We start from the raw sequence: 24,646 nt of genomic DNA, 5'->3' as shown, positions 1-24,646 counted from the left end.
GAGGTCTGGAGTGAGTGGCTGGGTTGGGGGCAAGAAAACAGGTGCGCGTCGAGACCCAGAGCATGTTACCGACAGGAAACAGTGGCCAGTGGGGGAGGAGCAAGTCGTGGAGTTGGGGGGTGCGAGTGGTGGGGAGTTTTCCTGCGCATGCGCCATTTAGCCCTGGCAAGGGCAGAGTCGGTAGGCTGTGCATGCACAGCATCTCAGAGCAGGATATTGTTTGCGCACGAGCGCAGCTTGAAACACTGATGGCATCGGCGGGCTGCTACATTGTCAGTCACTGATTAAAAAAGGATCCATTAATAAGCATTTAAAGAACAGGTTATGGGATCAATTGCTAGCTGAAAGTCAGTACAGGCACAACGGGTCAAGTAGCATCCTTCTCTCCTGTGTGATGCAGTGTATCGATTGAACGATGAAGCAGTTAATTTTAGCCACACCCAATGATTGAAGTTCATTATGAAAGCCACTGAATATTGTGCAAGTAATGATTAGGAAGCTGTTTCTGCCCAATTTCTTAAGAAAATCTGCACTGTTCTAACAGTGGGCTGTTTCTAAACACCATAATCCTTGATCTTGAGTGCCTTTCATTGCCAGAAGCCTTATTGCTCCTTACTGATTTCATATCTTAAGCACATTTCAGTCTGCCACTTGACAGTACACATATTCATTATGTTTTGAACTCTGACAAAAATCAATTCCAACGTATCAATTTCAAACAGATAGTTTTAAAGAACACTTTTACTGTACAGGTTTGAGAACTGAAGGTTTAACAAATACACATCGTCACATACAAGTTGTTAACTGCTACGAGGTCCAATTCTACAAATAACAAAAAAAAACGGAGGAACGGACTGTAGAAAAAAACTTTACAGATTAAGATAAAAAATAAAATCACCTTTACATTAAGAAACATGCGTCTCAATTGTGCATCTTCGTATATACAATACTTGTTAAAATCTCACTCTACACTCTCTTGTGACCTGCATCAACAGGCACATTGGTTCAGTCTTTACAATATAAAACATAATTATTTTGTAACAAAATAAATAAAACACCAGGTAACTGGATGAAAAAAAGATTAAATTCAGCTGTCAGCTTTTCCTGTAACCTCTGCAGAAATGAAGACTACAACTAAACTGTACATGTTAAAAACAATCCGTTGCTCCATGCCAAGTTGTGCAACTGAACGAGACAGGGCACCAATTGGAAGGATAATGAGCAAGACTATCCAATCAGCCTAGTCAAAACCAAAAGAGGGAGGGAAAATAAGGTAGGCACATCAAGCAATTGCTTACAGACTGTGCACTGACCAACACTACCATGGTTACAGCGTTACTGCTCTGCATTCAAGTATCGGATGTGGGAAAATAAAGCATTGGACAGAACTCAGTTTTACTGCTCACGTTCAGCCAGACTACTGCCTTTTTAAATGCTTCTCAAATTGCCATGCTAACTAGGATCAGTAAAGTCAGCAAGAGGAGCCAGTGGCCTCTGGACATTGGCTGAACAGTCAAGATGGAGCACAATCCTTATGAACCATCTTAAAAAGATGTATGAACTAAAATTTGTAAAAAGAAAACTCAATATCTCCACTGAACATTGCTATACAACATGGGTTTCAGAATGACAGTTCAGAGACCAACAGCTTAAAATGCTTTCAAACTGGAAAAATCTTCCAAAACAAAAATAAAACTGCTTACTGCGACTCTACACATGGGTTCAAAGCTGCTCACCCCTCTACAAATATCACATTGGATCCTGCACATGATTTTATGCATTAAAGAGGAGGGCACTGGGTTTAGAGGCTGCAGTCTCTCTTCGGTCCTGACCTGGAGTTGCCTTCCACTATTGAGGAAGAAGGAACCAATCCTCAGCCTCGAATAACCCATGGCCCGTTTGGCCTTGTACACGGCACATGTTTTTGGGACAGACGAGTTAAGAGATCTAGCTGATGTGTAAGGGAGTGGTGCAATCCTCTACCACGACTGTCCTTGCGATGCATCACTTGTGTAGTTTTTAATATAAAAAACCAAATCACATCAAACCATGTACACTGCAGTCAGTAACGGCAGGCAAGTGGGGACATACTTCTGGTTCATACTTCGTCCGACCCTGCAGATTAGTTCGAACCAATCCTACACCAATTCCCCCCGCCATGAACCTGTCAATGCATTTGCCAATTCTAACCAGAGTCAGAATCACTAGTGTCTGATGAACTCGATCCACTGGAAGTGCTACTCGTATCAGATCCTGAAGAACTGCTGCTGCTGGCACTGAGGCGCGAAGGGCCCACTGGTTGAACTGGATCTGGTTTTTCAGTTGCTGCAAAGAGAGAAATCTTATTAAAGCACTGTTTCTTAACCAATCCTAGTAAATTGTACAAAGCATCAGTTCTTTGCTGAGCAGCATGCCTAGGGGACATACTGTAGTCAACCCAGGTTTAGAAAGGTAACTTTAAAAAAAAAACTCTCAAGGGACTGGCTAACCATTTAAACTTCAGCACATTTACTCAATGCAGTTTTGCACTTTCTTCCCCATCCAACTCACTGCTTCCCCCCACCCCACTGTTCCAAAACACCAAACCTACAACCTTTTGATCTGATTGTAACCTCCTCCACACTCCCACTTACTCCAGATAACCTTCCACCGCCTTGCTTAACAAGAATCTATCTACCTCTGCCTTAAAAATATTCAAAGACTCTACTTCCACCACCTTTTGACAAACAGAACTCCAAAGCCTCATGACCCTCAGAAAACAATTTCTCATCTGGCTTAAATGGGCAACCCCTTTTTTTAAAATAGTGACTCCTCGTTCCAGATTCTCCCACAAGAGGGAACACCCTTTCCACATCGATGGGCGGCACAGTGGCGCAGTGGTTAGCACCGCAGCCTCACAGCTCCAGGGACCCGGGTTCGATTCTGGGTACTGCCTGTGCGGAGTCTGCAAGTTCTCCCTGTGTCTGCGTGGGTTTTCGCCGGGTGCTCCGGTTTCCTCCCACATCCAAAGACTTGCAGGTGATAGGTAAATTGGCCGTTGTAAATTGCCCCTAGTGTAGGAGGTAATAGGGAATATGGGATTACTGTAGGGTTAGTATAAATGGGTGGTTTTTGGTCAGCACAGACTCGGTGGGCCGAAGGGCCTGTTTCAGTGCTGTATCTCTAAATAAATAAATAAATAAATATGGGCGGCACAGTGGTTAGCACCGCAGCCTCACAGCTCCAGCGACCCGGGTTCAATTCTGGGTACTGCCTGTGTGGAGTTTGCAAGTTCTCCCTGTGTCTGCGTGGGTTTTCTCCGGGAGCTCCGGTTTCCTCCCACATGCCAAAGACTTGCAGGTTGATAGGTAAATTGGCCATTCGCAATTGCCCCCAGTGTAGGTAGGTGGTAGGGAAATATAGGGACAGGTGGGGATGTGGTAGGAATATGGGATTAGTGTAGCATTAGTATAAATGGTTGGTTGACGGTCGGCACAGACTCGGTGGGCCGAAGGGCCTGTTTCAGTGCTGTATCTCTAAACTAAACCTTTCAAGACCCCTCAGGATCTTATGTTTCAATCAAGTCACCTTACTCTTCAAACTGCAGCAGATAAAAGCCTAGCCTGTCCAACCTTTCCTCATAAGACAACCTACCCATACCAGGTATTAGTCTGGTAAACCTTCTCTGAACCGCTTACAACAACGCATTTACGTCCTTCCTTAAATAAGGAGACCAATACTGTACACTGCACTCCAGATCTGAACTCACCAATGCCTTGTACAACTTTATCATAACCTCCCTACTTCAAGTCCCCTCGCAATAAACACTATTAGCTTTCCTAATTACTTGCTGTACCTGCATACTAACCTCCAATGTATAATCAAAGACTAACAGTTTAATCATAGACTACACTCCCCAGCATTAACTTAGCTATTTTTAGTGAAATACACCGAGGCGAACACCAGGCATTGACTAAAGGCTGGTACCTTTCTTGGGAGGTTTTTTACTGGGATTCAGCTGTCCGCTCACATCCTGTAGCCGCTTTTCTAACTCTTTCTTCTTCTCCAGCGCCAATTCTTCCTTGGTCTTCCCTGCTTGTTTCTTGGCTAGAAGATTATAATTAAAGTTAGTAAAATGACTTTCCAATTTGGACTAAAGGGGCAACAGAGCAGGTGCCAAGATATGGGAAACAAAACCTCTCAAGAGTTCAAGCACACCCCTTCAACAGGCAGTTCTGTAATTAGTTCCTTTAGATTTACAAGACATATAACGTACTGCATAGAAATGGCCATTGGGATCAACTGGTCCATGCTCCACACGAGCCTCTTCTCACCCCTTTTCATCTCATCCCATCAGCATATCCTATTTTTCGCTGTCGTGTTTTTCTAGTTTTCTCTTAAATGCATCTATGCTATAAGCACTCTCTTAAATTTTGAAGAGATAAAGTAGAATGATCTCTACTCTTGCAACCAGAAGTGCTGAGGGGCCAGATATTGCACAGGTTAGAGACACCCCTTTTCTAACATGACACATGGATAAAGGTCACTCACACGAAAAATTAGACCAGACATAATCTCACTTTTGGCCCCTGCCTCAAAACTGCAATCAGTCATGCTGTGGGAACCTGGGGCACACTAGAAAGGGCTTTACTACAGTAAATACTGGTCAACATTTACACTAACTCCCACCTAACAAGGATTCCTGTGCATATAAGTTAGTCTGTGGAAAGCCTGCTTTGTACAAATTCCACTCCATTGGTACCAAGAGGTTTCTGCTCCAAAACGAAGTAGAAAGCAAGTTAGTCGAGAGACCAATAATTACAATGTTCTACACTTTTGATGTGCAATTACTTTAACTACACAAAAGTTGGGTTAAATGAATACAGGCCCCAGAATAGCAGCATAACAATTACAAGTGCCCATCTGCACCTGTACTTACAGTAAGGTTTCCGAGGTTTCTTCCGTAAACAAGACATAACATAGCGTTCAAGCTCCCGGAGGGTAGATGGTTTAAGAGTCTCAAAATCTATCTCAATCTCATCAGGGTTGGAGTCTCTAAGTGATGGCTCTCGGGATTGGATGATATGTACCACACGGCCCAACTTGTCACCAGGCAGTTTATTAATGTCCAAGCTCAACTGTCGCTTCTCATCATAGGTCATGGGTCTGCAGTTATCTTCCTCTTCTGAATCATAGCCAGGAGGGGGTGGTGGTGGTTGCGGTGGAGGAGGCTGTTTCACTTTCTTGGACTGCCTGTGAAGAGTAAACATGAAAGCAAGAAGTTAAATGAAGCCAGCGCTACTCGGAAGCAAATGTATGCAATTTCTGGTCTCTAACTGCCATCTATAAAGCCACTTCCAGAGAGATCTGCAGTAATTCAGTCAGTCACTGTCACCATCAGACATTTTGGCTTAAAATATAGCAGGTCGACATGGCCGATCCGATGGGGAAAAAAGCATAGTCATCATTGAGCCACAGTGACTAGAGTACTATTAGTTTCACTAGCTGTGTTTTGAATATTTAACTTGATGTCTCCATCAAACAATGCACTTTGCATGGAGTTTCTATTTAGATTCAAGTAATCCCACAGTAATAAATCTATTTGCATATGTTTCTCCGATCCAGACTGACAACCATGGCAAAGTTTGGCACAATCTCGAAGTATGATTGAACAGAACCACTGCACTGTGCATTTGGGTCAGATCACACAGACACTTACTTATTGTTACCCCCCGAACTGCTGCCTCCAGACGCTTTCTTCGACTGTTTTTTCGGTGCTGCTTTCGATTTGGATGATTTGGACAGCTTTTCCTCCTCCTCTTTCACCTTGTGTTTCTCCTTCCTCTTCTTTTTGTCCTTCTTCTCTTTCTTGTCCCGCTTTTTCTTTGGTTTTGACATAGGAGCCTGTGAGAGGGCAGCTAACTGCTCATGGACAGCCCTTAGCTGTAGAAAGAAACATATCACTCCATTACAGTGCTTGCTCAGTATTTTCCATCAGAACGTGGTTAACAATTGCAACAACCTCCAATCATCCATTTTATGTTGGAAACAAACAGGCAATAAATAGCACATCAAGGGTCCATACATGTACAAAACAGACATGTCTTACTGTTAATGCTCTGCAACATTAGAAAATAGCCATTAAAAAAAAAGTTGCTCTGGTAATGAGGAATCAGTGCTTCACAACGGTTTTTGGCATGAAACAGCCCTAATTGGGGTGGGGTGGGGGGGGGGGGGGGGGGGGGGGGGGAAAAAGAGAAAGACTTGCAGAATATGAACTCCCTTAAACAAATCTTCACTTGTAGTTCTTTACAGTCAAACTATAAAGGGTTGCATGGCAGAAAGAAACTGCATCTTTCCAGTTTCACTTTTAGATCTTTGTGATCATCCTTGTAGCTAAGAGACAGCTATAATCTATCTTGCAAACAATGCAATCTCAATAGTAGGAAACTTTAAATCTAAAATCAGTTAATTTCAGAATCACCAGGATTAGCGATTACCTGTTCCTGTAGTTCTGCCAAACGATTAGCTCGCTCTTCCTCAGAATCATCAGAGGTCTCAGTGTCCGATGAGCTTTCGCTGCTGCTGTTACTAGAAGAATCAGATGACGATTTTGTCACAACAGGAGGAAGAGGAGTTGGCGCAAGTGGTGGTATGAATTCTAGAGGCTCATCTGGCATTTTGGCAAAACGGAATTCAAAGACATCCTGAAACAAAAACAGGGCTTTTTAACACAGATTTGAGAATAAAGTACATTGGAATGCACAGACATCAATCGACAGGCAGCTCTCTGACATAGGCAAGATAAAGGTCAAGACACTATATTCAATGCAAACAGAAGAGAAAGCTATACAAAACATAATACACACTTCTACATTCCTCAGTGCACGCATAAGATTACTGCAAGGTTTACCAGGGGCATGGATATCAAGCCCAAAAACATCCAAAGAGGTCAGAGAAAAAGTGGGACGAGGACAACACTTGAGTAAGTCATCTTCCCTTGTAAAAAGCTGGCGAAGCACCAAGGGAGAGATGCTGAGGGAGGGAGTTCCAGTGGACAGAGATAAGGTGGCCAAATGACCAGAAAATAAGAGTTAGGCAGAAAGCTACACCGGATCGGATGGAGATTAGAGGTAGGGAGCAGTAAGACATGTTTTAAAAGAACTGCTGGGATGTGTAAAGCTAGAACTGGATGAGAACAGATTGGTGGGCATGAGGGTCTGGACTACAGCTCACAAATGGTAGACTCAACTGCAGTAAATGAACAAACACCACTGTCTTAAGGATGTTGACATTCAAAGCAATTGCCAGTTATTCAGCCAAATCTAAAAGGTGAACACCAAATCTCTCCCTGAAGGATTGGATCTAAAATTAATCCATTTGGAAAGTTAAAAAGGGAAACTCACAGTTGAAATGGGACACCTGGCTGTTATGAAAGTTACAAGCCTCAACTCTCCTTCATACGTTGGTGGGGAAGGGGGCAAGTCACCCTATCACACACCAGTAGAGAAATCAGGTTATAAAGACATTGTAAACACACACTCTTACATACTAAGTGAAAGGTACCTGCAGTTTCCTGGCCATGGCAACCACATCATGGTCCGGTGGGTTATACTTGTAACAATTAGAGAACATTAATCGCACATCAGCTGCAAATTCTTGCGCGTCCTGGTATTCCCGCTCATCCATCTTCCTCTAGAGGAGGAGAAAAAAAAAAGCGCAAGACAAATCATTTAACAAGCTGCACCGCAATTGGAGAGTGCGGATTTCTCAGCGAGTAGTCCATCAACTTAAAACAAACTGGATTGTTTGTCCCTTCCCAACACTAGGAGCACTCCAGATTGCAGTTATTTTTGGATATCTTCTACCCTTCAATTGAAGATGCATCAACTCCATGAAGGGTGAATATCTGTACTGACAATCCATGTCATGTCTTTTTTTTTCAAAAAAAAAAAGAAAATTTGCTAAACATTTCAAAGAACAATGCTTACATTAAGTGAGGCGGTGTAGGACAAATGCTAACTTGCAGATGTCATACTGCATACTCTTCCACAATTAGATTACATTCCCCAGTAAATAAACTCCAGAACAGCAAGTGACATTTAAAGTGAGAGTATACTCAGCCATCTTGTGATGTGACAGCAGTGAATTTCAGTTAGTCTTTAGATTTCACAAAAAAGCCCCAAATTAGGACAGCACACGAAGCAACTGATCTAACTTGTTGAGGATCATGTGATCTTCAGCAGTATTAAAACAAGCTTCTACATATAGCAAGAGTGGCAGAATGCAAGCAAAATCGACCATTAGCCACGTAACCTGGCAATTCATTATATCAGTTTAAAAATGGCTCCAAAACCTGCAAGCAATCCCCATGTGCCTTTAAATGATAGCAAAGGCCCAGGTTGGCAGCCCCTCCGCACACTAACATAAAAAGGCAGAATACTGGGGGAGGGAGGGGGGGGGGGGGGAGAGAAAAAAAACAGCGCTGATCTATTACAGGGCCTATCTTTTACATAGTTTCAAACCAGGACTACGTATGAGGGTTGTGTAGTTCAGCACTGGAGAACAGCAGCCAGCTGCTTTATGTATCCAACAGGTGGTTTCAAACTTCTGTTTAATCAGTGTGTATTTTAATGTTCTTGTCTAGGAGTTCAAAAGCATCTGTAGATTTTTTTTAAAAATACATGCAATAGTTGAGAGTTTCAACAGAGATCAAGGGACAGTTCCCCCGAAAATGCTACTACATTTATGACTTATGGTGTCACGGAACAGGGATTCTTCTAGTTCTGTAACTGATGTTGGCTGCTCATTCAGTTGGGGAAATGTTGCGATGTCCAAAGGCAGTAAAAGAGGATCTGAACGAGTACTTGAAATGTTTCACTGTATCTGTCCAAATAAGTCACTTAAAACGCTTATGAGCAAATAAATGTGCACATTCACTAACCAACAGAAGTACATGATTTTAGACATTGCTAGGAGCATAGCACAGCATTTCACCTCTCCACATTTACTCTGAAGTAGCTATGGGAGGGGTTCAGTTATATGGTACAGTGAAACCTGCATTTAGCAGTCACCTTTAAGACTGAAGGAAAAAAGACACAGCATCTGAATCCTGGAAAGCATTACAGCCCAACCCAACCACAGTGAAAATTTACTACTTTGGAGTCAGCGTTTGTGTTGATTAATCCAGGTGCAAGTTCCATTCCCTTAAAATTGTTAGCTTCTTATTTTTAGAAGCAGCAAGTGCAACCTCACTTGCAGGCAGTTGCTTACTCCAGGAGCTAATTAATTCAGTGAGTAAAGCCCTTGGCTGGGAAAGAGCACTAAGACGACAGGAGCCAGTTTAACGTACAGGTTTCACTGTATCCGAGTACAAATGGTATGGCGTTAAGACAATGTGTTGCTTGGACGCGACATACTTTGATAGTGCTCAGGTCCATGGGATGTTTGATTATGTCATGGTAGTCATGAAGCCCAAGGGCTTTGGCGTCCACAGGTTTATAAAAGGGCCAGGCGTATGCGGCGTGCTTTTTTGACAGCAGCTCTTTCAAGATGCCATTACAGTACTTCAGCTGTTCACTCAGTTTGCCTTTCTTCGAACTCTGGTGTTGCTGGGAGTCTGGCAAGTCTTTCTTTGGAGGTTTGATTGGTCTGCCACTTTCCCGTCTAACTGGAATCTTTGCAGCCTTGCTTTCTGCTACCGACGGGGAGGACTCCCCACTTGTGGTGACAACTGAAGTGGTTGGAGTTGTTGTATCAGCTTTCCTCTTCACTCCTTTCTTCTGTAAAAGGAAAAACACTATCACTCACCACAATCATGTCATTTGTCCCCCTGCCCATCAGGAAGGCAATCTGCTCTCCAATTGCTTGTCTCAAGCTCCAAGCTAGGCACTAAATAATACAGGTCAACTCTTCCCAGAACCTTCCAAAGTACTAGTCTGGAAACTGCAGGCACGAGGTTACAAACTTCACCTTGTTTGGCAGTGCTTTGGTATGCCAACATACTCAAGCAATCCAAGTACAAGGAGACCCAAATACTTCTTTCTCCGTCTCTAACAGAATTGCCAGGACACCACTAAACCCAAATACAGCTCAAACAAATTTACAATAATTAAAACAGAAAATAGGGGTCTGCCAATCAACCACACTAGCATCATTTAATGTTTCAACTGCTTGCTGGCAATTACTAAGCTGTGCAGACTATGGAGCTGCACTATACATACCTAGTGGAAAAAAGATACTATCCCATCCATCTGGGAACTTGCCAAAACATACACAAAAACACCTCAAAACACAAAAAGGTGTTGAGTCATGTTAAAAAATTACACTGACACCAATTAAAGATGACAACTCTATGCCTTTAACACTCAAAACTTGTTCAACCACAAGGCATTTAGAACCCAACGTGCAGTGGATTACAAACATAAACACCACCATTTACAGGACACAATCGAGATCATTGGATAAATCATTCATTCACTGCCAGCCACAACGGCATTGCTTTGTTCCCATCCCCGTACAAGACATTCTTACCGCTCAGTATTTATTAGGAGTATGATAACTTCCTGAAACAATCTACAGACCACAACCACCACCCTAGAAAGGCATCCCCAATATTCCTTTGCAAGTGGCCAAGTCATCAAATCCCACACAGTACAGCATTCAACATTCCAGCAATATTCAAGTATACTCCCAATTTATCAGAATCACCCCACTGAATTACCACTAGCAGCTCACTTTCAGAACCGTCTCATTCTTGATATACCTCAAGTTCTATTAGATCAAATTATGAGCAAACAGAAAATGGAAGTACAACTTATTTGCTTTGCCTAGGCATTCTTTCAGACTCAGAGCCCTGCTTACCTTTGTGACAGGCTGTGCAGGGGGTGGTACAGCTAATACAGATTGAGGGGGAGAATGTGAGGGCTTATGCACAATTGGTGTAGAGATGACCGATGTCTGAGACACATCAAGAATAGGCGTGGGCACTTCTGGTGTTGGAGGAGAGTAGGCTGTCGGCTGAGACACAGATGACACCATTGGGACCTGAGACATGGTCATCCCTCCTGGGACAGATGGCACCCCTGTGGAAAACAACCCATTAGCCACGGAAAAAGTCTTCACTTTACTGCAACCGAAGCAACCATTTAAACAGATACAAAAAGGCTTCAGTGTTTCGTTTTAAATAAATACTTCTCTCCCTGTTCCCAACTTCACACTCAAGTTCCATCAGCACAGCAACCATTTTCAGAAGTGAATAGCATGATCATGTTCCCAGAATCCTCCAGTAACCAACAACACTCACCGACAGAACGTCAGCAAGCTCCCAGTTACCAGACAACCTATGAGATCAGTTGACACGCATGTGATCATCATAAAATGGTGTAGTGCAACAGAGCCCCTCTCCATTCCCACCAACAGCAAGCAACACATTGTTGCATTTAATCAAATATAAAACTTCTTGGGATGGAAAGGAAGCTGCCCAAACTCCACGCCCATCATGTTTGAACAGCAGTTGTCTGGATGTTTAACAGCGTGGTCAAGGATGAAGAATGGACTCATTTGCGATGTCCCTGTAGGAAAGTAGCCTGTCAACATTATGTTAAACGGAGAGGAGAAAATAGCAGAGCGTGTGAATCATTTTCCACTCCTCACTGGATACAGGTGTGGTGCCAGAGGATTGGAGAATTGCTAACATTGTACATCTGTGTATAAAAGGGAGCGAAGGATAGACCAAATAATTACAGGCCAGTCAGTCTAACCTCAGTAGTGGCCAAATTATTGGAATCTATTCTGAGAGACAGGATAAACTGTCACTTAGAAAGGCACAGGTTAATCAAGGATAGTCAGCTTGGATTTGTTGAGGGAAGATCTTGTTTGACCAACTTGATCCCATTTTTTGCAGTAACAAGGAAGATAGATGAGGTAGTGCAGTTGATGTGGTCTACATGGATTTTAGCAAGGCCTTTGACAAAGTGCCACATGGCAGGCTGGTTAAAAAAAATAAAATCCCATGGGATCCAGGGGAATGTAGCAAGGCGGATACAAAATTGGATCAGTGGCAGGAAACAAAAGGGTTGATGGCTGTTCTTTGTGGCGTCCGCAGGGCTCAGTACTAGGTCCCCTGCTTTTTGGACGTAAATGTAGGGGGCATAATCAAGAGGTTTGCGGATGACACAAAGATTGGCCGTGTGGTAGATAGCGAGGAGGATAGCTGTAAGCTGCAGGAAGATATTGATGGTCTGGTCAAATGGGCAGAAAAGTGACAAATGGAATTCAACTTGGAGAAGTGTGAGGTGATGCATTTGGAGAGGTCAAACAAGGCAAAGGAATACACGATTAATGGGAAAATACTGAGAAAAACGTAGGGCAAGTAAGACTGAATGTCCACAGATCCCTGAAGGTAGCAGGACAGGTCGATAAGTTGGTTAAGATGGCATATGGAATCCTTTATCAGCTGAGCTATAAAATATAAGAGCAGGGAGGTTATGCTGGAACTGTATAACTCATTGGTTAGACCACAACTTGAGTACTGTGTGCAGTTCTGGTCACCTTGTTACAGAAAGGATTCAATTGCACTAGAGAGGGTACAGAGGAGATTTATGAGGATGTTGCCAGGACCAGAAAAATGCAGCTATGAGGAAAGATTGGATAGGCTGGGGCTGTTCTCCTTGAAACAGAGAAGGCTGAGGGGAGATCAGATTGAAATGTAGAAAATTTGAGGGGCCTGGATAGAATGGAGGGGAAAGGTCTTTTCACCTTAGCACAGAGATCAGTGACAAGGGGGATTTAAAGTGATTGATAGCAAAATTAGAGGGGAGATGAGGAAAAAACTTTCACCCAGAGGTGGTCTGGAACTCACTGCCTGAAAGGCAGTGACCATTAACTCATTCAAAAGGAGTCCGGATATGCGCCTTAAGTGACGTAAGCTGCAAGACTACGGACCAAATGCTGTAAGGTGGACTAGAATAGGTTGAATCGTTTTTCAGCCAGCACAGACACGATGGGCTAAGTGGCCTCTTCCTGTGCCTTAAACTTTCTATGATTTTATGTCCAGGTTTACAGAAGAATGGCTATACGTCACCCGCAGAACTACATGCCTTCAGAGTGCCCAGGAAAAATCTGCAAACTCTTCCCTGTTCGCCATTTACAATGGTGATCAGGAACTTTAGGTGTGACAAATTCACACCTAAATACCAACTGCTCTTCACCCATTGCACTGGTAATGAAAGACACACACACTCGATCATAGCCACAGGAACCACCCCATCAATCTCCGAACTTAAACCATATTCTGACCACAAGCACTGATAATTTCCAAATGTAGATGGAAATTCTGCACTAGATGTCACAATCACAGCACTGGCTCTTGGTCGGGCCAAACTTTGTGTCATCTGCAAACATCTTGATTATGTTCCATACATTTAAGTTGCTTGTTCGAAGATGTCAGGTCTATGCACATAACTAAAAAGATATGTCCTATAACAAAGAGTAGTTGCCCTTACCTCCCGTTTTACGGCCCTTTGACTGCTTTGCTTTTGGTGCTGGTGTTAGTTCCACTTCCTCCTGGGGCATCTGCGCCACCTTCTGCAGAAAGAGCTTTTCCAGAGTCTGAGCCATCAGCACAATGTCATCCGTGGGCTTTGAAAGACAAGTTATCAAAGCCAAACAATTACATCTCTAGGGGAAAATCTTAAACCATAAACTTCACAGCCCACTTTAGAATATAACCAAATTAAAATCAGTACATCAATCCCAACTCAAGTGTAAAGAAAGCCTGCACATTAACAGAGCTCCAATGAACGGAAACAAGTTTACCTTGTTGTAAATGTAACAGTTAGTAAACATTGTGTTGAAGTCTTGCATGCACTCGCTGGCACTCCAGTAATAATTATTCTCTAAACGCTTCTTGATGGTGCCCATGTCCATTGGCTGTTTGATTATCTTGTGGTAATCCTGCAAAAGAGGACAAAGTGTTTTTAGGTAAAACTGTCCTGATATTACACTGTATAATCACAGGACCACAGATGACTAATGGATAACCAACTGAGTAGCTTGGCCATGTGAGCCACATGGAAGATGGCAGGATCCCCAAAGACACATTGGACAGCGAGCTCACCACTGGTATCAGACCCACTGGCCGTCCATGTCTCCGCTTTAAAGACGTCTGCAAACGCGACATGAAATCCTGTGACATTGATCACAAGTCGTGGGAGTCAGTTGCCAGCGTTCGCCAGAGCTGGCGGGCAGCCATAAAGACGGGGCTAAAATGTGTAGAAACTTAGGAGTTGGCAGGAAAAAAGACAGAGGCGCAAGGGGAGAGCCAACTGTGTAACAGCCCCGACAAACAAATTTCTCTGCAGCACCTGTGGAAGAGCCTGTCACTCTAGAATTGGCCTTTATAGCCACTCCAGGCGCTGCTTCACAAACCACTGACCACCTCCAGGCACGTATCCATTGTCTCTTGAGATAAGGAGGCCAAAGAAGGAACTGAGTAGCCCTACCCAAATCACAAAAAGATGCAGTAGCCTAACATTATTATACAAATCACTGTAAACTTAACTAGGATTCACAATAAGGCATTAAACTGTTCAAATTTGCTCAGTGGTAACACTCATGTTGTTGTGGGTGCATGTCCTACTCTAATATTTGAGCATTCCATGAACTGAATTAAAATGCAACATTCACTCATACTACACTTAGGTGGCATGTGGAAGTTATCATGGCACCTTTTCAAAGAGCAGAAAAAGTACTTCCAACGTCCTAGCCAACATTCGTTAATCAACACACCATCAAAACAGATCAAATCATCTGATCTGTTTCTGTAAGGTCCTGCAGTGCAAAGGGACTGCCATGACTATGACCGTAAGCTCCCTCTTCAAATACTATGGGATGCCCTGAAATGGAAATCCCCTTGTTTGTGAAATTGCTGAATGCAAGTTTGCTGCATTTGAATTTAAATCACGCCCGTTTTGCTTATTCCTTCATCTAGTAGAACAAACATTTCAAATCAGAACCAGGAACTATGACATTAAAAAAAAAACTTTGCGAGATGCCAACAGAAATTGTTTCATCTTCACTGCCATTCTGGCAGAGATTATTTAATTGAACAGACTAGAAATCATAACTTGATGTTGATCGACAAAGCTTAGCGTTACAATTAACAAATGAAAACTGGGGCAAACCCAGTAAGAAATCCACTAACAACTCTGGCAGTCACATTTTTAAAGCAAATGAAACATAAGGATCCAATAGTCTGCCGGCTTCCAACAGAAATACCATTCCAAAGGATCTGGCTCCTAAGCCAAACAACCTACCACATATGCACCAACTGTTTTCAGAAATAATAGCATGATCATGCTCCCCAAATCCTCCAGACACCAACATTACTCACTAACAAAATGCCAACAAGAGCGAGCCACCTGACAAAGTCAGATCAGCTGACATGCACGCGATCATAAAACTAGTGTAGTACAAAGATGTCCTTCCTTCCAATAGCAAGTACCATTCTTTAAACAAGAAAGGGAAGCTTTATCACACATGTAACAGGGACACCCACATCTCAGCAGCAGACCATACAATCAATCTCCAGCAACCACACTTTATTCTACCTAATGCAACAAAATTGTAGTTATGACACATCTCCATCATGAAATTGCAGCGAGATAACATTTAGTGTGAATGATTTATAGATCGAGTCGAGAAAAAAAATCAGAGAAAATCTCTTGCTTAGAACTAGACTTGATTTATTTTATTGAGACCTGTCAACACACCCAGTAGTCAGTGCAATGGTTTGTGCATTTACCTGGCCAACCATAACAAATTCGCTTACGTTGACAGCAAAGTTTAAAAGTTTCTCATTACTACTTTTTGTCACTCCATTCACCATACTTGAGTGCACACTGCTTCCAAACTTCAACCCATACTTCTCTTTCAGCCTGCTCACTGTGTACTTCATTAATACAGTATATTGCAATTGATACCAAACACTAAAGCAGGTCACAACTTGCCCTGCAGGTATTTTCACTCACCGGGAGACTGAGTTTCACTGCATCCACTGGCTGATAGAATGGCCATGCAAACTGGTGCTTCCAAAGAGCTTTCATCAACACTTTTTGCATGTACTGGACCTGGTTAGTCACTCGGCCACGTTTCTTGGGATTGGACACCTCAGGTGGAGGAGGGCTAATGACAAAATTGTTCTGAGAATGAATTGAAGTAGACATGGACATTGTGGGGCTCTCAAAATCTTCATACAGCATAGATGGCTTGCGGATGCGCTTCCCAGAGCCTGGATCAACAGACAGGCCAGTTATCCCATTACCAGCGTCCCCCTGCAACCTTCAACAAAAGAGAAAGAAAAGCTCAATGTTCATTGCATTAAAAATTCTAATAAAGCTCGAAAATCTTTACAAAACCGTGTGATTGCATCTCTACAGCACATGGACTCCAAGTTTTACTTAATCCCATAAGGATAGTGCTCAGAAGGCTGTTTAAAGACTCCAGAATGTCCCTCCTCCCACCATGTTTAAATGCCACATCTATACTGCGCATTGCACCAGGACACACTTAATGCCACGTGGACCATACCCATGAGACCCCATTATCATAAGGAACCCCAAGGCATCCCCTCCCACCAGTGTTTAACTGCTTTCAGCCTGATGGAAACTACTTCTCCAAACTGACTGATTTGTACTGGTGCAAAAATAATAAAATAAAATAAAAAATACCAACCACTAGGAATCACGCTAACAGCTGCTTGATTTTCTGAGGATCCCTACAGAGAGGCAACTACATAAAGGCCTGGCTGTAGATCGTCTTCTCTGCCGTCAGTACTGTTCAGTCCTGATAATTCTAAGTTCGTCATGGGAAATTTTGCTATAAGAAACAAAAAAATACAGAATGTTCAAATACCTTTTTGAAAACAGCAGCATTTCATTTGTCACTTTTACTCCCCACAAAGTACATGTCAGCACTCAGTAATCCTTCGAACACTGGTCAAAGGTATCAGGAAGACCCGCTTGAACAGACTGTCATCACAAGGAAGTAAGTCACACAGGCTGTGACTTAAAGGAACCAGGCCATCAACACCTCCAGAGCAATGGGCAAACTGACAATTCAAGACTTCAATAAATCACAAAAGCAGAATTTTCACACTGCAAGGCATCTAAGTTAGTCATGTTACTTGCTCATCACTATCCCCAAGAATGGGAAGTGAAATATGGCCACAATTCAATAACCTCCAAGAAATGGAGTCATTGATTACCTCTTTTCCTCCATAATTCCTAGCAAAATCATATCCTCCTTTACAAACATCAATTTCCCTCCTTCCCCAACATGATCAACAGGCTCCAATATTACTCAAACACCATTAACACAGCATTTACAAAATTATGCAATGAAAATAAGCTGCAAATATATAAATGGTTCCCAACTTGAAAATTCCTAACTTTTCTGATCAGTTTCTATTTCAGACAAGGATGCCTTTGCAATAGCTTCGATGTAAGTTAGATTCACATTTCCAATAGTCATTTAGCACAGGAAAAAATTACAGCAGATTTTTTCACAAGCCTGATCAATACTAGTCTATTATAATGCATTGATGACTCATTATTGCAGCCCAAGCATTGTATGGTTAAAAACAGATGAGAAGTCAAAAAACAAAAACTGTGGATTCCATCCATCTTTCAAAGCTCATAATTCCATAGTGAATGTTACACCCTACATGAACAGCACAATAATTCACCAGTGTAAACCACAGCACTGAGGTAAACAGTTCCAACTTTGCTACATGTTCAACGGCGAGGTGTAACCAATGAAAGGACAAATTTCTAGGATTATCCAGTCACTATCTGCCAAAGTCAGCAAGTAACTAACCCTATATGGGTGCTCTAGGATCAGTAAATGAGCAAAAGTTCATCTATCCCAACACAAAGGAGCTATTCTGTGCAGTCAGTCGAGAACTGTAAACATTTGTTGCACCTGATACATGTAAGTTACAAAGCAGCCTGAAAATATTGTAGTACAAATACATGAGATTCTGTAGCACTGTTTAACAAACTTGCAAACTCCACTCTTACCCAAAGTGCTATGAGAATTTTATTCAATGATCACATGTATGCAAATGAACTAATGCACCAACTGACTAATGTAATCTACTTGTGTGAAGTCACTCATACTAAACTGACCAGCTCCATGTATTTTTTTCTGTGTATGGGTCAAATTAATCTGGTTTGCATTTATTGACGACCCTTTTAGTAAAGTTTGCAATGCATACAAATGCTGTGCAATTATCTGTAGAACCACTAACTATGATGTGCAAAAAGCCAATTAAATGGCAGTGACTGCAGTCTCACCATTGCGGCTTGTGGCCTCAGCATCACAAGCAAGACCATCTGTCCAGTCCAGCCAGCCTATGTACAACAGCAGTATTTCTTTAAACAAACGCAGAAGCCCATTTGCAACCCCAATGATTTAGCACAGCAAGAGCTTTCTGCCAAGCAGAGCAGCTGCTTCAGCAAACAGGATTTTTCAGCCACTGAAACCAATGAGATATCAATGTAGTCTATCACTACACAGATGAATCCAATTTCCATTTCCTAAATGCTACAGCTAAATCCCAGCTTCTCTTTTAAAGAAACTAACACCCACTTATTAGATATCGGAACCTAACACGACAACAACCCAATCTGCAAGAGCCTATAGTTCCAATTTATTTTTGGCAACCTAAAAAAAAAATTCAGAAGCTCTGCAATGAAACATTTCTGGTTTGAATCCCAGTCCTAGAATTCATCTTTATCATTCTACATGGACACACCTTCAATGCCTTGACTTAGCCACCACTGATTTCTTTATTGCGGGGATGAGAAGCAATCAGATTTCACAGGAACACACGGGTCCCACAATCCACTGTTAATACACTTGCTGCTTGGGCTGATCTACTGTGTTTATTGAAGTCGAAATATGGGATTACAATATTGCGCCACTGAGGCTGCCCCATCTGAACTGGAGATAAATAATGAGAGTCAGTAATGGACAGAAAAATGGCCTTTTAAGTTTTACATGCATTAATTCCACAAAGTTTTTAAGCTGAACAGAGTGCAATCAAAAATTAAGGCGTACAAAATTACAAACCAAAAAAAAGCTGTGGGTGTCAGCATTTGGAACTATGAAATTAAACTGTACTGGTGGAGCATGAATGGAGAGCTACAAAGCAGGAAACAATGAAATATAACAAATTATGAATTAAAATTACATTCATCTATACTGCCAACTTCAATGTGAATCACCAAACCCCTCATTGGAAATCTTGGCAGCGTAAAACAATCATCTCAGGCCAAATCCAGTGGACAGATATACTGAGTGGTAGTTGACAGATCAGTAGTTGACATTTGTACATCAGAAACTGAAAAAATGTTGCTTATAAATATATGATTTCTGAAAAAAAAAATTGGTGGGAAAGTCAGTCAAGAACATATTTGTGACTATTTTGAATGATAGATTTGCAGCCTACCATTCCCTATCTCATGTCTGGGGGCTAGAAAGGGGAGGAAAGAAAAACAAATCCAGTATATGGCTGCAAGGCACTTGCTTAAAAAAAAAGTGGAAAATTAGTCGTCCAGGCCACTTGTACATCCTATTACTTGCTTGCCTTTAGTTTTGAAAAGATGCACATCTCCATAAATTCAAGGGAAATCATATGCATAATGTTTAAAAACAAAGGGGCACCCCCACACTAGTAACTAATACTGTGACTCTGGTGAGAGTACCCCATGACATAACTACATCTAAGTGTCTGATACACACACCCACTCTGCTACAAGTGGCATCAGATACATTTCCACATGGCTACTTTGTCCTGGAGCCCCTCCCTCTTTTCAACAGAACAGTTCCAATTATTTTGATTCCACCCAAAAAAGGTCTTTCTGCTTCATGAAGACAATCTGCACTGTACCCAAATATTACATAAGCTCTTACAATCATGCATGACAATTTAAGCAATACTAAAATTTAAAAGAAATCCCCAAAAAAAAGAAACAGCTCAACATGCCAGTTTAATCATTTTTAATTTAACAGATATATAGAATTAGTACAGCGCTAATTGTTGAACACGAAGGACATACAGTGTACAATAGCAGATTGCCTTGCCTCTCCATCATAGACATAATTCTGAAAAGTGTATTTGAACCTGTTTTCCTATTAAAAGTGTATCATACTGTGCACCCTTAGAAGCATGGTTCAGTTATTAAAACACAATTATATTTTCACATAAACCAAGGAGGTTACTAAATTCTGATCAGAAACATTCATATGTAGGAATGCAAGAGTGGCAAACAGTATATGTTACAATTTACGTGATCTCATTTTCCCGTTTACATATGTAATGCCCTTTCCCCAAAATAAACAATACAACTGTTTTTCAACATTTGCAGTGAAATGATGACAAAACTCCTGCAGCTCATTCAAATCACAACTTCTGCAGCACAAAAATATCCGGAGGATTGCAGATTTTAAAAAAAAATGCAGTTTTTTCTAAATATTAGTTAAGAGCTATTCTTCAATGTAGACATAATGCGAGCAGTATTCACGTTACAAACCAAATATTTGGAAATGTGTTTCAAAAAATCTGCAGAACGGGGTAGTATTACAGTAGTGGACAGATAAATCTAAATAATTATGGAAATCGATATTTTAATTTATTTTGAATAGCCCCCTTCTTTCCCCCCGGCTCAGTGACCCCGCTCCCCTGTATCTCAGCCCGGATGTGTACTGTATGTATATTGTTTGTGAATGGCAGAAAATGGCGGCCCCGGCTGCCGGGCCTGCTCCTGCTCTCTGGGTACTCTCTCTCCGCCTCCGGGATTTTTCTGCCTGCTTCCCTTTGCACTTCTCTTCAATACTGCTTCCATTACACGGCCGAGGATCTGCACTGCTCTGCCGTACCTGTCGAGCCCCGGATGAGTGGCCGTTTCCATCAGATGCCGCTTGATTTGCTCCTCCACTCTCTCCTCTCCCCGCGTCTCTCCCTCTCCGGTTTCGGCAAAAAAAGCAAATGGCGCCGCGACGCTCCGGCCCGCCTTTTTATAGGGCCCACCGCCCGGCGGCCGCAGCTCATTGGCTGGAACCGGCCGCACGCCCGCCCGTCCGTCACACGCCGCGCCCCACCATTGGCCCAGAGTGATCACATGAGAAAGAGCCGCGCGGCCGGGCGCGCTGCGATTGGAAAGAGCGGCCGGCTCGAGTCACGCGGCCAGGCCCTGTGGAGGCCGCCAGCCGAGAGAGGGAGAAAGGACAAGCCAGCCATTACACAACAGGGAGGGGACAGCACAGCAACAAGAGCCCAAACCCGGCTTCCCTTCCCCCCCCACCAACACAAGCATTCACTGTAGAGAAATAACACCACACCCTCCCAAAAACATGGGAGCCTCACTGACTGAACAGATTTATATGTCCCCTTGCTCCACTAGTTTGCCTTTTCCTGCAGCTTTTCCCATCAGATGAGGAAATAAACCCCAGTCCAATACACGGTGGGTGTAGCGTAGCCCGCAGCGGGAGGGTTAAGACTCGAAGTAGAGGCGGTACCAACTGGAGTCAGGCCTCAGGCTCCATGTACAAGCTCGCCGCCATCTTTAGCAACATTACACAGCAAAAAAAAACCCACACACCAGAACTACCAGTGGAGTGTCGCAAACAGCTCAGGCCCTGTAGCAAGAGCAACCACCTCACCCAGCCCTTTACTCAGTTTAATAAAGAGGGAGGGGGCGGGACATGATATTGGCAAAGAGGAGACATGGAGCCCCAACCTTCCTCCCACCCTCAAAAACAGCTTCAACTCAACACCCCCTCACCACCCAATTAAATAAAACTCGTGGGCAGCCTTCCAACGACTCGCCCACGTTGAAACAGGAAAAGAAACACGTTAACAAATTTACTGACTTAAATTCGTTGACTTATCCCCCTCCCCCAGGCACCTAAAAACAATTACAGGTTTTATTTCAAAACCTACAGATTTCTCCCATTTACAACAAATGGAAAAATCATTTTTTTTTAAAAAAAGGAAAACATTTTTTGAATTCCTTGTCAGTAAGGGAAAGCCTATCAGAGGTTTGCAGCGAGAATTTAGAAGAGGAACGGCGATTTTTTTTTTTGCACCGTTAAATTCCGTTAGACTTCCTAGAATTTGGAATTTTATTTTAAATTTTCCTCCAGCTTCCATTTCCTAACGGCCACCGCTCCGCCAGCTCGACGGCTAATTGGCTGCAGCCGGTCACATGACCCCGCTGCCTCCCCTCGCCGACAATTCGCCCCGAATTCAATCCCTTTTCTCACCTTTAGCCCCGCGGCCGAGTTCCCCTCGCCTCGGCCGCATCCTCATCCGTCCCCTGCGTCGAGCCCAGCTCCAGGAACTCGCTTTTAGCGGCCTTTTGCCCTCCATTTTCCGCAAAATGTTAACAAAGAAAATCTCCGGCTACGTCAGCGCTCGCCCCGCAGGCGCCCGCCCATTGGCCACCTCCGGGTCACGTGACGCGTCGCCAGCTTTAAAACGCTTTTTCTTCGCCGTCGGCGACTGCTTTCTAGCCTTCCGCCCTCGAAATGCAGCATTAACGTCACGATGCATCGAGCCAAGTGAGTATCGGATCTGCAGCAGCGCCGTTTACATGTTCTTTAACCCTCTCGGGTGTCTCGACTGTGATGGCGGCTTCGGGTTAATGTCGGCGTGGTCCCGCTGAAGGTCGATCTGCGCATGTGCACAGAGAGGGGGAAGGGAACCGGGCTAGTAGTGCGCATGCGCATTGCTGCCCTCGCCTCTTGAGCAAATGCTTTTCTTTCCACTTTTTGTTACTAATGCAATGCTTAGGACTGGAGTTAACACCCCCCAGTCACTGCAAAATCAGTAACAAGGTACATACCACATTTATTGCACAGCTAACTGTGATTTCAGTAAAGATGCACACAACAAACAAAAAGTACCTTCACCACTTTAAAAGCACCAGGGCTCTTGCCCAAAATGTCTGACGAGGCAACAAAGGTTCAGTAATAAAAACAGAGTGCTGGAAATAATCAGCAGGTCTGGCAGCATTTAAAGTTTCAGGTCTGTGACCTTTCATCAGAACTTAGGTTTGGCAAGTCAGTGCACAGTGGTGGTGCTGAAGTTGACCCAAGATGCACGAAGGTATTGGGAATACTGAACTGTAATCTAAACTACTTAGCTTTTCATCACTGAGCATAATTAGAAGCAATCCACAATCATTCGTACAGCAGAAAGCAACACAGATTAGCATCTCTGCTGTTAGAAGCTATAAACACACGATTTAGGGGCTTTGCAATTGGCCTTAAGTTCACCTCAAACTTCCCACCATTCCTCTCCAATTTAGGATGAAGAACCATCCACCATTCAGTGGCTCATGCTACAACATCTGTAAACGTGGCCAGGGAATCAAGATAGGATGCATAATAATAAAAGCAAAATACTGCAGATGCTGGATATCTGAAATAAATACAGAAAGTGTTGGAGAAACTCAGCAGGTCTGGCAGCATCTGTTGAGAGAACCAGAGTGAACGTTTCAAGTCAAATGTCATATCCGACTCGAAATGTTAACTCTCTTTCCATAAATGCTGCCAGACCTGCTGAGTATTTCTAGCACTTTCTGTTTTTAAGTTAGGATGTAATTGTTCACTATCTAGGAGTGATTTCTAAATAAACAATGGTCCAGAGCAGGTATCTCGAACAGTTTGGAGCAATACGCATGTCAGCCAGTGAATGTTCGGCCTATGATTTTGCAGAAATGTGAGCCCTTTAACTACAACACATTTAAACAGAAAAAATCATGTTCCAATCAAAGAACATGGCAAGACTGTACCAACTTAAAATCAACAGACCCATCATGGATGTGGCAGGCTGCCAAGGCTTTCCCTAATCTCCATTTTACGCATTACCATATTCCACCCATGCTCAAGTGTTATGCAGGCCCCCACCTGCCAAGAATGAGGCACATTAATTTCGCCAACTGTATAACAGCCCCGACAAACAAATTTTTCTGCAGCACCTGTGGAAGAGCCTGTCACTCTAGAATTGGCCTTTATAGCCACTCTAGGCGCTACTCCACACACCACTGACCACCTCCAGGCGCTTACCCATTGTCTCTCGAGATAAGGAGGCCAAAGAAGAATTCCGCCACGTGTACATGAAATTTCAAATTGTTGCTGGGAAGGAGAGGAGGCCGGCGACAAGGGGTTGCCAGGCCCTTGGCTGGAAAGGCATTTTTTCATATTAACAGACAGTATTTGGAACAAAGGAGCAATACAATCCACAAACAGACATGGTCAAACCAGTTAGTCACATGACTGACCTGCTTGGCAGTCTTTTTTTTCTGAATTGTACAGTTTTGAACTGAGAGTTTGGGCAGAAAGCTGTTTGCTCCTGGATTGCCACAACCTCTCCTGTCTGCTCCCATCTCTTTTTCACCACCTTCTGAATCCATTGAAGAGACATAAACCCCAAGAGAGAAAAGTCTCCTACAGTGAACAAGGTTTAAGAAGAATACTGGGCCCCAACGAAAAGCAAGATCTACCTACAATCAAGAACTCTACAGTGAGCACGAAAACCCGCAACAAAAACTCTTCAGATATTGCCTCAAACGTTTCCACTTCTGCTGTTTTCTGTCGC

The 24,646-nt window shown here is 43.0% G+C and overlaps 1 protein-coding gene and 3 non-coding genes across 12 annotated transcripts; all 4 read right to left on the bottom strand.

The window, feature by feature from the left end:
• Positions 1–708: 708 nt before the first annotated feature.
• LOC137346287 (bromodomain-containing protein 2-like) lies at positions 709–22,707 on the bottom strand. Of its 9 annotated transcripts, none has more exons than XM_068009763.1 (14): positions 22,309–22,707; positions 18,797–18,984; positions 16,714–16,857; positions 16,011–16,320; positions 13,798–13,935; positions 13,485–13,620; positions 10,843–11,063; positions 9,399–9,761; positions 7,546–7,674; positions 6,480–6,686; positions 5,699–5,922; positions 4,919–5,232; positions 3,967–4,086; positions 709–2,325 (listed from the first exon to the last, which is right to left on the bottom strand). In XM_068009763.1, the coding sequence occupies exons 4-14, from the start codon at positions 16,239–16,241 to the stop codon at positions 2,186–2,188; spliced, it is 2,223 nt and encodes a 740-aa protein (XP_067865864.1). In that variant the 5' UTR covers positions 16,242–16,320; positions 16,714–16,857; positions 18,797–18,984; positions 22,309–22,707; the 3' UTR covers positions 709–2,185. The 9 variants fall into 9 exon arrangements, with proteins under 9 accessions (XP_067865864.1, XP_067865866.1, XP_067865863.1 ...); XM_068009765.1 differs by having other exon boundaries at positions 18,797–18,979; XM_068009762.1 differs by lacking the exon at positions 22,309–22,707 and adding an exon at positions 20,923–21,031.
• LOC137346360 (small nucleolar SNORD12/SNORD106) lies at positions 5,368–5,457 on the bottom strand. Its single transcript, XR_010968714.1, has one exon. It is a non-coding gene; the product is annotated as a small nucleolar SNORD12/SNORD106 (small nucleolar RNA).
• Positions 11,223–11,360, bottom strand: LOC137346361 (small nucleolar RNA SNORD10). The gene has a single exon (XR_010968715.1). It is a non-coding gene; the product is annotated as a small nucleolar RNA SNORD10 (small nucleolar RNA).
• LOC137346362 (small nucleolar RNA SNORD10) lies at positions 15,313–15,443 on the bottom strand. The gene has a single exon (XR_010968716.1). It is a non-coding gene; the product is annotated as a small nucleolar RNA SNORD10 (small nucleolar RNA).
• Positions 22,708–24,646: the final 1,939 nt, after the last annotated feature.

The sequence above is a fragment of the Heterodontus francisci genome, chromosome 29, assembly GCF_036365525.1.
Source record: "Heterodontus francisci isolate sHetFra1 chromosome 29, sHetFra1.hap1, whole genome shotgun sequence".
Taxonomy (NCBI): Eukaryota; Metazoa; Chordata; class Chondrichthyes; order Heterodontiformes; family Heterodontidae; genus Heterodontus; species Heterodontus francisci.
This window is presented reverse-complemented; position numbering and strand designations above follow the sequence as displayed.

Bases quoted from the DNA above. Each gene is read 5' to 3' on its own strand.
- LOC137346287 (XM_068009760.1), bottom strand. From the start codon at position 20,954: ATGGAAACGGCCACTCATCCGGGGCTCGACAG. The intron at 13,936-16,010 runs GTGAGTGAAAAT...CCTCTTTTGCAG, and splicing joins CAGTGAAACTCAGTCTCCCG to GATTACCACAAGATAATCAA. The intron at 4,087-4,918 runs GTAAGTACAGGT...ATAATCTTCTAG, and splicing joins GAAACCTCGGAAACCTTACT to CCAAGAAACAAGCAGGGAAG.